Below are 12915 nucleotides of genomic sequence, written 5' to 3'. Positions count from 1 at the left end.
CTCCCCACGGACCTGGGTGCTGTCTGCAGGACAGGGAGAGCGCCCTGACCCCCGAGGACTGGAAAACCCGGCAGCCCACTCCAGAGACAGCAAGGGGTCCGAGGTCCCCGGGGCCTAGGAGGTGGGAACTGCGGCGGGGGAGGGGGCACCCAAAACCCCCTGGAATGGGAGCCAGGTCCACAACAGATGACTGTCCTGGGGACCCCTTCCTGGGACCCCACCCGGCCCATCCCAGGCCCCTGGAAGGTGAGGCCTGGGAGGCGGGGCCTCTGAGGACCTCCTGCACCAGCCCCGCCCCTGCTGCCCGCCCACCTGGTGATGCAAACGGGATCTAGGCCGGAAGGAACTCACACAACCCAGGCAGGGCCAGGGCCACAGGGAAGCCAGGGCCACCCCTCCCCAAGCCTCTGTCGCAGATGCCCCTTCCAGCTCCTGGCTGGGGCATGCAGCAGGGTTCTGGGGTTCCCAGGGCAAGGGAGGAGGAGGGATGCCCTGCCCCCCACAAGGCATCTGAGGACAGCAGAGCTTCGGGACTGAGGTCAGGGCTTCCTGGCAAAGGTTTGCCCAAGCCCAGACATGGGGAAGCAGATTTCCCAAGGAGGGACACAAGCACCTCGTACCGCTGAAGCTGAGCTCCAGGAAGGGCACAGCTAGATCCCACTGACTCACCAGCTGGGAGGGGAGGCTGTGACCCCAGAGGGTCTGACGCAGCCCCTGGGTCCTGACCGGCCTCCTCAACCCCAGGGTCCCTCCAGAGAGTGAGCGTGGGTATCCCGTGCCTAAGAAGTGGCCGCAGCCATTCTGCCAAGTGAGGCAGAACCCACAGGGCCAAAGCCAGCCCAGCAGGCCCCAGGCAGACTGGCCACCCAGCTCCCCTTCAAACGAGCAGAAGGCACCATGCTGGCCATCACCAAGGTGGTCAGGGTGGGGCTGTGGGCTCACTGAGCCATAGGGTCAGCCCCTTGGCAAGTGGACCACGGGAGAGGAGGCCACATGGATGCCCTGCCAGGCTCATTCCCAGACCCTGGACCTGGCTTCAGGGGACAGCGGGTGCTCAGTGAGGGTGGTCGGTCTCCTTTCTGTCCTCAGTGTGGATGGAAATGAAAGGTCACCAGCACCCAGAACCCTGAGAGAGGACCCCAGGGAGACGCACATTCCCACTCCTCACTCTGGTGCTCTGACACACACGGGTGTCCACACACACACACGTGCGTGCCCAATAGCCACACATGCATCCTTACGTCCACACATAATCACGCTCAAACACATGCAAGCATGTCTACCTTCCCACCCATTCACATGCTCACAGATAACCTTGGTACACGCGTGCTCACACACAAGTACATGCATACCCTGTGTGTGCCTCTTCTCGGAGCTCCGTATGTTCACGTGTGCACACTGTCCTCACACTGATTCCACCCACAGCCCTGAAGCACACACAGCCACGCTTGGGGGAGCACCAGGCCGGGATGCTCTGCAGGACCCACACGGCTCCCCAGAACTGGCCTCAGACCCCGAAGCCCACCTGCCCTGCCCCTCCACAGGCTGTCCTGAAATCAACACCCCGGCGCCAGGGAAGTCACCCAGCAGGACGCTTGCTGGTGACAAGCCTGGTGCTGAGTCCCTTGGCACTCACACCCCTCCCACTTCCCCTGGCAACTCCGGGCCCTGCCCAAGGCTGGCCTTCCAAAGGGTTGGGCGCCTAGGATGCCCCAGCCCCAGGCACCCGGCTGACAGCTCGGGTAGTGAGGTCGAGGTCCTCAGAGGCAGACCTCAGGCTCTGTCCCTGGGGCTGCTCCTGCTCCCTGCACAGACCACAGCCCACCTTGCCCCAGCCCCTGCCCCCGACCCGCTTCCCTTGACTCCCGGTCACTTTGGGACCCAGCCCCGACACCGCTGGATGCCGGCAGAGGCGGAGAGGCCACAAGGCTCAGCCCTGCCAGGCAGGGGTCCCTCAGGTCCCCAGCCAGACCGGGAGGCACAAGGGCTGAAATCATTTTTATTCAGGACTTGCAGGGCTCCTGTTGTGGGAGGAGAGCGATGCATCAGCTCTGGCTCCTGGGTGGCGGAACCTAGTGCTGTGCCCACCAAAGGCCCTGTGAACGGAGGGTGCGGTGGGCAAGGCCTCGGAAGCCCCTCGGCCACACAACGGTGGGGCAGGCCCAGGCCAGGTGTAGCTGCGGCCGTGGGCAACTCTGTGGCTGTGGCCTGGCCGGGGCAGGCCGAGCGGGGCCAGCACAGGCTGAGTTGCACAGGACCATGCACTCAGCCACTACCCAGGGGCCAGGGCTGGCCTCAGGAATGGCAGCTTGGTTCTGACTCCAGGCAACTTCTGGGGTGACCAGACACCCACACCCAGTGGTGTGCTTGTCTGTGCTCAGCACCCTGGGCTCCGGAGGACAGAGGGGGATGCGCCTCCCCGGGTGTAAATACGCCCACCGCCACAGTGGAGGTTGTGCGAAGCGCAGGGGACTCAGCACCCCTGCCATCCCATCACCAGGAGGGACGGGACTGCCAGGAAGCCAGTGAGCAACGAGGCTGTGGGGACACGCGCATCTGACGGGACCACGCAGAGTGCATCAGGGCTCCGGACAAAGCGACACAAAGGCGCAGGCGGCACTCACAAGGGTTACAAGGCCACCAGGCCCAGGAAGGCCTTCAGTGTCTCTCATCATCAGGAGGTGGGGCTCCGGACGCCAGACCTCAGGACCGACCTGTGCTCCCCAGAGTGGCACACAGAGAAGGTCTCCACGGGGAGGACCCAGGGCGCACTGTCTCCAGGGAGGCCCGCTGCAGGGCCCGCGAACGCGACACACCACACACCGGAGGCCCTGCGCACACCGGCGCACACGCATGCAGTGGTACGGGGCAGTGTGACCAGAGGTCATGTGACTTGATGGCAGGAGAGCATCCAGAAGGGCTGACTTCAGACAGCAAGCAGATCTGAGGGCGCCATGACAGGGTCAGCAGGAATGAGAGTGATGACTAAGGGCCACGGGGCCTTCATAAGAGGACAAAAATGCCCCAAAATTGACTGTGGTAATGGCAGCACAGCTAAAAGCCCGGCCTCAACACTAACTGGACACACTGTAGGGTATGCAAACTGAACCTCGGTGCAGGGAAGGGAGTGGGGGGGGACAGCCTCCCTTCAATGCTCCCAGTAGCACCTGGTGGAACAGCCCAAACCCACTCAGAACTGAATGCTCACCTGCCAAGGAGCAGACACGTCATGGCCAGGAAGAGCAGTGTGGTGGCCCAGGAGCTAGGAGAGGGGACAAGGGGGCTGCCAGGGCTGGGAGCACTGTCACCCAGGTATGTCCAACTGGGGCACACCCACTAAGACACCAGCACCTTTGCACAGGGCTCATGTTCAGCAGGAAGCTGGGGACTCCAGGAAAGGCTGCTCAGGCCAGGACCACAGACCATGGATGGCTCCACATCTCCAGGCCACAAGTGGAGAGGAAACCCAACAGGAGCCCCAAAGCCACCACACCCCTCTACCAGGTGACAGCCCACCAGGATGCCCTCCTGGCCTGGCCGTGGGCTGATGGGACTCCCGGAATAGGAGCAACCGTGTGTGGGAAGTACAGGGCCTGTGCTAAAGGGAACCCCAGACCCCTTGTTCAGAACTGTGAAGAATGTCAAGCGAGCAGGGACAGAGCGTGAAGCCAGAGGGTCCCCATTGTGTGCAGGACTCCAGAGGACTCACCCCCCTCTGATGTCCTGCTGGTCTCCAAGGGTGGCCTCAGGGCACAGCTGCGGGACCAGGTACCCACCCCTGGGCTGGCAGGCAGGTCCTCTCCACGAAGAGCTGGAGGCCAGCAGCCCAGGGCTGCCTGATGCCAGGTGCCCAGGCCAGAAACCAGGAGGGGCTCCCTAGCAACCTGGGCATGTGGGTGGAGCCGGACTCCCCTCCCTCAGCAGGGAGAAGGTGGAGTCACCCCCATGTCCTCAGGGGGCGGGGCCAGCACAGCTGTGGCCATCTCCCAGAGGGGACTGGGACTGGGCTAGGTGAGCCACCTACAACCTAACCTCAGCCACCTGTGACCGGTGACCTCTGCTGCCCAGAACTGCCCCCGCGGAGGCCCAGCACACGCTGGTGTGGCCATGCCCTCTGGCAGGGTCCTTGTGGGAGCAGAGGCCCATGGCCAGTGTTCCCGTCCCCACCCCGGGGTGGCCTGCGTCTTCCCAGGAAGCCCCATGCACCCTACCAGGCTGGTGGCTGCTCCCACGTGGCTCCAACTGCAGCTCCTCCCCAGGTAACCCCTTGGGTGCCAGCCCTGACCCAGGCCCTGGCCCCAGTGGGGAAAGGCAGGGGACACCGTGTGACCGCCTATGGTGACATTCTCAGGCAACCGTCTGCCCAGACAGGCAGCCTGGGGACTGGCTGCGGCCCCGCGTCCGCTGCCCTCATTTCCTCTGCCGGCTTCCTCTGTGGGGGGCGGGGCGGCTGTGGCCACTGTCCTGCAGCCACTGGCTCCTTTGTGACGGGCAGGTGGGACCAGCCGAGGAGCCAGAGGCAGACGTTCCGCAGGGGCCAGTACAGGGGTCTCCCCGCCCCAGACATGGCTCTGAGACCCCTCGGTCCTGGCCAGCTGGAGTCAAGACAGCAGGGTTCGGGGGGCCCGGACAGCAGGCCAGGGTTTCCTCGGCAGTGCTCTGCAGCAGACTCCACCCGGGCTGAGGCCAAGCCGGCTTCCCCGGGCCCAGCTTTAGCCCCGAGATGCCCAAGACAACAGGAGAAGGGCAGCCAACCCAGGGCCTGGGAGGAGGGCTGTAGGGACACGTGGCCAAGGACAGCAAGGGCATCTTTCCAGGTCTGTCCCCCACCTACCACGACCCTCCAGGCCACCTTGCCTCTGGGGACCAGGCCAGTACCCCTTGCTATGCACGGCCCCACATCACATGGGTCTGGGGGCCCCCAGCAGCCCCCACTCCTTCACAGAAGTCTAAGGAGCGGCCAGCTCTGAGGCTGGAACGTGCGTGTCCCATATCCCACCAGGGGTCCTGCTGTTGCCCACAGCACATGAAGTGGAAGAAATCTCTGCCTCTGCCCCCTGCTCGGCTCAGCTTCCTGGGGCTGCCGAAGCAAAGCACCACAAACTGGCAGCTTATGCCAGACTTCATTCTCTCCGTCCTGGAGGTCAGAAGTCCGAGATCAAGGCACAGGCAGGACCGCGCCCACCCCAGTGGTCTAGGAAGGGTCCTTCCGGCCTCTTCCAGCTCTGGGGCTCCAGGTTTTGCTTGGCTTGTGGCTGCATCGCTCCAGTATCTGTCCACCATCACACAGCCATCTTCCTGTGTGTCTCTGTGTGTGCCCTACACGGACACCAGCCACTGGATTTAGGGTCCACCCTTCCTCAGGATGACCTCATCTTAACTACATTTTCAGAGACCCTATTTCCACAGGTGTGAGCCAGTAATCGCAGCACTCTGGGAGGCTAAGACAGGAAGATCTTGAGTTTGAGTCCCTCCTAGACAAACTAGTGACACCCTGTCTCCAAACAGAAAGTGAAAAGTGCTGGAGATGACTGCAAAGGCCCTATGTTCAATCCCCAGTGCCGCAGTTCTAAGTCAGGGCCCATGCTGACATTCTGGGTGGGCGTGAATCTGCCTGACACCATTCAAACCACCACAAAGCTTCAGGAGAGCCACTTAGGTGGGACATGGGACACAGGGAGGAGCCCCCACATCCAGGGGTGCAGGCTTCCCAGGCTGCAGGTGGGTGGCAGGGTCTGAGTGGGGCAGCACGGCCAGCACTGCGAACCAGAGCTGCCGAGCCCACTGTCCAGAGACTCCAAAAACACACTTGTCCATGGTCATACGGCAGGCCCAGGGCCAGCTGCCCTCTTTCGTGGAGAACAAAGGCTGGGGACACCACAGGCATGGAGGGGACTCTGCACCCTGAAACGCAAGGTAGCACTCAGGGGACCAACATGTTCCTAAAGACTCAACAAAGACAGGGCCGGCCCAGCCAGCTCCAGGGACTCAGGCCCATGCAAAAGGTAGGTCACCAACATACCCAGTTCAAGTTCACTCAGGCCAGGGAGAGGCTCTGGCCCTGGGAAGAACTGGGTCCCAAAACAGCCCCAAGTGTGGGCTCCAATTAACCAAAGCTGCTGTGGGCACAGACATGGATGGCAGCAGCCCGAGGAGGGAGAGGGTACATGGTCCCTGCTGGGAGGGAGCTGCATGGAGAGAGGCCCCATGCAGACAACCGCACACTTGAAAGAGCAAGCTGTGCCCGCATGTGCACACATGGTGGATATGGTGGGAACACGTGTGCACAGACACATAGGGGTGTCCAGTATGGGTACACGTGTGAGGCGTGTGTGCTGCAAGTATGTGTGTGTGAAGCCATGTGCCCTCTATGCAGCCGTGGAGCTCTGGGGAGGGGCAGAAGGGCAGGAGCCGCGGGTGGTGCCCCATTGAGAGAGCCACAGTCCGGCTTCCTATAGAGTATGCTAGGAGTCTGCGACCTTGAGCTCATGTGCCCTGGGGTGTCCCAAGCTGGCTGGGACCACTCTCCAGCAAGGGCTTCTCCAGGGAGCTCCTCAGCCTCCCCTGTGTCCTCCCCGGCCCCAGGAGGAGGGGCTGATTATCAGAAGCAGGGCCTTGGGCCAGGGATTTAGCTCAGTGGTTCTGCCACCTGCCTCGCAAGCAAAAGGATCCGAGTTCAATCCCTGGTACCAAAAAAAAACAAAAAAAGAAGCAGGGCCTGGCAATCTGCGCTTCAGCCGGGCCCCACACCTTGGGCTGTGTGAGTGGGCTGGTCAGGACCTTCCAGTTGCCATAGGGAGGGCACATCCATAAGCCACAAGCCAGACTCCCGGGAACACCCAGCCCACCGCTGGCCCCATCCTCCCGAGCGTACGTGTCCTCTTGCCTGTCGGATCAGACCAGGCCAGGAATGCATGGCCTCCTCTGGCACATGGTCACTGTGGGCCCAGGTGTGCCCAACCTGCACACCAAAGGGGGGAGCCATCACCTTGGGGGCCACAGAGTGCCCACGCAGAACATGAGGCAAGGACTTGGCCAGTGGCCAGGACACGAGCCAGGGGCTGGACATGCAGTGCAGCAGCTGCGTCTTCTGTGAGCTGCCACCAACGGCAAGTACCACTGCCTGGCCCACGGTGACAGCTATTTCTACCTATTTCTTCTCACAGATAAGGACACAGAAGCACAAGGGGACCCAATTGGGAAGGCGCTAGAGAGCAGGGGTGGGGTGGGGAGCCACCAAATAAACCCAGCCCCTGAACGTGCGTGGGCCGGCCGATCCTGGGAGAGGGCTCTTCTTAGGCAGACAGGGCCCCCATACGCCCACTGTGCCCAGGACAGCTCCAGACCGGGAGCCACCACGGACGGCCTTGCTGCATCTGGTCACACTGTGGCTGGGAGAAAGGAGTCCAGCCCTGCTCGGGGCACTCAGCAGAAGAGGCGGCCCCCTCCGTCCATCCCTCCCCCCCAGTCCCTCAGAGGCCCTCCCTTGCTCTGCATTTCTCCACTTCCACACTCCCTGCCCACCTGGTCTCCCAGGTGAGGTTTAACTGGTGCAGAGCTGATCTCAGAGAAGCTGGGTAACTGGCCCACTGCAGAGGCTGCTAAACCACAACTGCCAAGAGAGCCACCACAGTCACCCCGTCCTGGGTGCGGGGAGCCAGGGGCAGAGCCAGGCCTCAGAAGAGGCAGCACTCCTAGGGCTCACCTGAGCAGACTGCACTGCCCAGGAGCACAGGTGCAGGCCTGGCCCCTAAAGCCCATTCTGCCCAGTATGGGCTGCTGGTGGTGCTGGGGCCTCTGCCTCAGAGCCACGCTCCACCTGTGCGACCATGATGGCCCTGCACTCCAGGCGACCAGCATCAAGTCCTGTGACAGAAGAATGCTGGCCCTGGACGGTCAGCACCCTGTGCCTTCCCGAGGCCTGCTGAGCAACCCCACCAACAAACTGCCCCACAACAGATGTGAGCCCCTGCCCCCGGGTGTGGGCGCCCCCAGTAGGACCCCCTGGGTGCCAGAGACTCAGAGGGAACCATTTCCCTGCACTGGGGATGGAACGGCCAGGAGACCACCATGAAAAGGGAGCCTCAGTGCCCAGGCTGTGCCCCAGGAAGGCCACGAACTCCTGCACGCACCTCCCATTTCCACAGTCCCACACCTCTGCGCCTCCACTCAGGACCCCCACAGCTCCCCACTGCCCACCTCTGAACCACCCTCCTGCACTCCCCCCACACTGCCACACACCTCTGCACCTCCAAAGCACCGGTCCTGACACGCAGCAGGCGCTCACCAAGCTCTGCACCCCACCAGGCCTCGCTGCGGGCATCATTACCCCATTTACACATGGGAAAACAGAGGCTTAGCGAGGCAGAGACGGACAGAGGGACTTCATGGGGTCAGTGGGCTCTGAACGCTGGGTTAAGTTAGTGGGGGAAGGGAGGGAACCCCAAGTCTCCTTCTCCCTAATATCCACGGGGACCCGCCCTGTCGCCCCTGAGGGCCCTCTTCCCCACACCATCACCAGCTCCCTGGCTGCAGGGCACAGTGCCCATCCTGAGCACACAGCTCTGGCCCGAGGCCTCCTCGTGCCTCCGCACAACTTTGTTCTCTGCTAGGTCATTAGCCAGACACACTGTAATTACACTGATTGGAGCTGTCTGCACACCTGTGCGAGAGCAGCCCAGAGCTGCTGCTCCTTTCGGTAGGGGCAGGGCCTCTCCTGTCCTGGACAGCCCCTGTGGGGTGGGCCAAAGGACACCAGAGTAAGGCCAGCCCCGCAGCATGAGGACCAGGGCTGAGTGGAGGGGTCAGTCTTGCTGGCACACACCTCCCTCCTCACCAACAGTTCCAAGACCATCCATCCTGGGTGTGAACTCGACTCCCAGCAGAAAGGACCAAGCACCCTGGGTAGTGCCTGGCAGGGGCACTTCCGGGGGCCCAGGCCAGTTCCACCCGCTTCAGGAACACCTGGTCTGGGCCTGGTACGGCTCAGCATGGCCCCCTCCATCCCTGTTCTGGGCCTGGCCAGTCACTGCCCCTGATGCTGGTCCCTGGCCTCTCCCTGAGGATGACACTGAACCCCTCAAGTCACCCCAGGAGGTCATTTTCTCAGCTGTAGGCCAAGCAGACAGACCTCCCATCAGCTGCCCTCCCCCAGTAGCAAATGCCTTCAGACCTGGCTCTGCCTGGGGGACCCTGTGCATCACGATGCACGCTAGCTGCACTCCAGGGAGGGAGACCCAGGAGAGCCATCACGTGTGCGCCTGGCTTTGTTTGGGCAGCACCAGCCCTGAGCCAGAGCCTCGGGGACACGTGGGTGGGACGCCAGGCCCCTGGGTAGGGGTTTAATCCCCCACTCAGGCCAAGCAGGGGTGAGCACTGCAGAAGGCAGAGGGAGGAAAGCCCACCCCTCCAGCAGCACCTAGGGCCTCCAGCTGACCTGGCCCCTCTGCCCACCCCAGCTGCCCAGTATGGCCAGGCGGCCACAGGTAAACAGGCCACCACCAGGCCCACTGCTGGGTTGGGTAGGAGGCCCAGCCTGGGCTCTGTGCAGCTGGCTTGACAACGCCCGATTGGCCTCACCTGCCTTCCAGGGCCCCAGCACCTGAGGCCCATCTCCAGGCCCCTACCAGGTGGGCTCTGTTCCGAGGACCAGCCCGGGCTCCCACTTCCCGCACAGACTGCTAGGGGTCTGGGCAGGGAGCCCTGGCACCAGCTCCTGGAGCCTCCCACACAAGGCCGTGGACGGCAAGAGGCCACAGCAGGCCTGGGCCCCAGCTCCCAGACACCCCTACACCTCCCCAAGGGCCGGAGTCCCGGCAATCTCCTCTGCTGTGAAGCTGGGGCCGACATAGGCCCTCAGACACCCTGCAACCTGTGCCAGGAGGCATCCCAGAGACCCAGGGGCCTGGGGCTGCTGCCAGCGGGCAGCTGGAGACCCCAGATGTACCTGCTCAGGGCCCCAAAGCCGGCCCACCTCTGAAGGCCTTAGGGGTCCTGCCGTGCTCTCTTCCTCTGCGCCGGCTCAGGGTGGAGGAAGGATTAATTTCCATGCAAAATGGGAACTCCGCGCTGGGCCGCAGCAGCATGTCCGCAGTGGGGGGACCGGGCGCGGGCAGCTGCACAGGGAGCTGGCCAGGGGCTCCTGCGGACTCACCAGGGTCAAAGTGCGAGCTGAAGGCGAAGCTTGGGTTGAAGAAGGAGGACGACATGGCCAGGGCCAGCAGCACGGCGGGCATCCCGGGCGGGCGCTGCCTTACAGCGCCCGCGGCCCTGGCCCGCGCCGCGGCATCGCCCAGCGGCCGCCGCAGGTGCGGAGCGCGCGGCCCCCGCGCCCAGCGCCCCCAGCTACCGCCGCAGCGCGGGCGCCAGTGGGGGCGGCGACAGACGAAGCGCCTCCGCCCGCCACCGCGGCGCCGCGGGGCTCAGGCTGGTGCAGTCCGAAAACACGCGGGAGCGCGCGGGGCGGGGCGGGGCGGGGCAGAGGGGAGGGCGCCGAGGGGACGCGGAGGCGCGGGGGTGGGGGCTGCGTAGTAAAACCAGGGATGGCGGCACGGACGTGGGAGGGACGCGGAGGCAGGGGGCCCCTCGGGCAGGGCCGGGAAACGGAGCCGCGCGGGGAGGGGGTAGCACGAGCCGAGGGGGGCTCCGAGGCGCTGGGGTCACTTGTAGGCTTCAGAGGCGGCCAGGGTGCAGCCCCCTGCGTGCCCACTGGGCGGTGCCTTGCTGGGGCGGCGGGAGGGAGGTTATTTTTGCACAAGCTGCCTGCACCTGTGCCGTGCTGCAACTACAGCCGCAACCACTTAGAAGGACTCCGCTGCCCGCACCGGTGGTGAGCCTCACCTGAGCACCGCGAAGCTGTCAAGCCCCCACAGTGTGCCCCGCTGTGTCCCCCATCCCTCCACGCCCGGCTGCAGCGCCATCTTTGAGGGCCCCCCTGGGTATGCTAAAGTGCTGTGGAGACGTATGCCTTCACTCATTCCTGGGCCATTTGCAAACCCCCTGGGGGGAGCCCAGCTGGGTCCCAGGGATAAGGACAGGTGCTCAGAGTCAGCAGGCTGGGGGGGGGGGGGGGCGGCGGTGCTGCCCTGTGTAGAAAGTCTCCCACACGGGGAGAGCCAGGGACCCCACCCTGACCCCTGACACCTTGCGAGTGCCCCGTTGGGGCAGACAGGTCTCTCCCACCTAAGCTGCTGCAGCGGCCCGGGTGTCCAGAACCTTCTTTCTGGCCTCCGTGGTGTGGTCACTGTCCGCTGGAGGACACTGATGCTGGAGGACACTGCTATGCCCTGCCCCATACCCAGAACACTCTCCCTAGAAGGAGCTGACCCAGAGGCCAGCCTGGCTGTGGAAGGAGTTGCCAGTCCAAGAGGTAAAGAAGAAGTTCTGGAGGGAAATACTGGTGTGCGGGAGGGAGGTCAAGCAGAACAGGAGCCTTTCGGTGTTAGAGGGTTGCCGGGGTGGCTAGACTCGGGTGAATGCAAGGTGAGCGAGGACCCACCTTAGCAAAATTTCAGGGATGCAAGAAAACTCAGTAATTATAAACTGGGCATGGTGGCACACACCTGTAATCCCAGCACTCGGGAGACTGAGGCAGGAGGATCGCTGTGAGTTCGAAGCCAGCCTGGGATACATAGTGAGTGAGTTCAAGAACACAGTGAGGACCTGTCTCAAACACACACACACAGACCACTTCTAAAAGCAAAAATCACTGAAGTCTTTAAAATGGTGTTTGTGAATTAGGTGACCAATATTTTAATGCAGTGTTTTAAAGAGTCAAAATTCATGTAAAAAATACAAGAGGAGCAAAATCCCACAATTTTGAACAAAGGCAGGAGCAGAAAGGCTGTTGCCCTCTGCAGCCCAAGGCTGCTCCTGCTCAGGATCCTGTCCTGGCAGTGCGGGCCAGGAGCGGGGGACGCCATGGTCTTTCCTTCCCACATCCTACATGGGTCCTCCTGGCCCCCAGCAGGGTCCCCTTCCACAGAGTGAGACCCAGGGGCTCAGGGACGGGGACTAGGGGGCAGGACAAGGAGCAAGAAGGGCCTTACAAGGAGGAACTGGGAGTGTCCTGTGGCTTCCAGGAAAAGGATCACAGACTGTATGCTTGGGACCACAGAAGCTGCTAGCCGCCATTCAGCGGAGTCAGGGCCGCCCTCGGCCAGTACAGCCTCAGCTTTTCTGTTTTTGTGCAGCACTGGGGATGAAGCCAGGGCCTTGCATGTGCCAGATGAGCACTCTGCCGCTGAGCTGCACCCTGCCAAGTGTGACCTCGTCCTAATTGTACCTGCAAAGACTCTGTTTCCAAACTCCCTACGGCTTTATTCACAGGTACGAGGCTAGGACTTGGACATTTCCTTTTTATCAGGGGGGCAATTTAACCAACTATAGGAGGGCAGAGTGGGGAACTCAGGCGCCAGGGGACTGGGCCAGCACCTTCCTAAATTCTTCCCATAAGTGTTTTAATCCCAATTAGCCATGTGAGCATTTTTGCCCTGGATTCAGCACTAACCTGTGCTAGGCACCCCTGCCTGGCAGGACCACCCCCTGCAGTGGGCAGTCCCCGTACACATGCCCAGCTCTTCCTGTCCGGCTCTGAATAGCACCTCGGCATGCCGGGGAGCCCCAGTGCTGAGCCTCCTGGGAACACAGGGACACCGAGGCACCGAAAGGGGCAACTTCACATGTGCAGCAAGAGGAGGCCAAGGCTGGGACCCCAGCCCACCATCCACACTGCCTCTGGCTGTGGCCCCTCCTGTGTCTGTGCAGAGGGGTGCAGCTGCAGGGGGAGGGCTGCGCCCACCCCAGCTGGCCCAGAGAGCCGCTCGGCCCGGGAAGAAGCCCTGCCCCACAGTGCCACCCACCGCAGCTGTGCTTGGCAGGCCGGGGACAGTAAGTCCTGGCAGTTGCCAAAGCAAC

The 12915-nt window shown here is 63.0% G+C and overlaps 1 protein-coding gene and 1 long non-coding RNA gene across 9 annotated transcripts in view; one reads left to right on the top strand and one right to left on the bottom strand.

Moving 5' to 3' along the window:
* Positions 1-10321, bottom strand: part of Lmtk1 (lemur tail kinase 1) — a 41032-nt gene extending 30711 nt beyond the window's left edge. For 2 of the 8 annotated variants that reach the window (XR_015450178.1, XR_015450180.1), the window contains exon 1: positions 10154-10282. Coding sequence is in view for 1 of the 8 variants with exons in the window: in XM_087208317.1 (XP_087064443.1) it covers positions 10154-10235 (82 nt within the window). In the remaining 7 variants the exon portion in view is untranslated. The other 6 variants (XR_015450177.1, XR_015450175.1, XR_015450179.1 and 3 more) reach the window with 6 other exon arrangements.
* An 865-nt stretch (positions 10322-11186) lies between these two features.
* On the top strand, positions 11187-12654 carry LOC147828730 (uncharacterized). The gene is made up of 3 exons (XR_015450167.1): positions 11187-11368; positions 12192-12327; positions 12473-12654. It is a non-coding gene; the product is annotated as an uncharacterized LOC147828730 (long non-coding RNA).
* The last annotated feature ends 261 nt before the right edge of the window (positions 12655-12915 follow it).

This window comes from Heterocephalus glaber, unplaced genomic scaffold, assembly GCF_053883595.1.
Source record: "Heterocephalus glaber isolate CG9 unplaced genomic scaffold, H.glaber_assembly_v1.0 deba00000937, whole genome shotgun sequence".
Taxonomy (NCBI): Eukaryota; Metazoa; Chordata; class Mammalia; order Rodentia; family Bathyergidae; genus Heterocephalus; species Heterocephalus glaber.
This window is presented reverse-complemented; position numbering and strand designations above follow the sequence as displayed.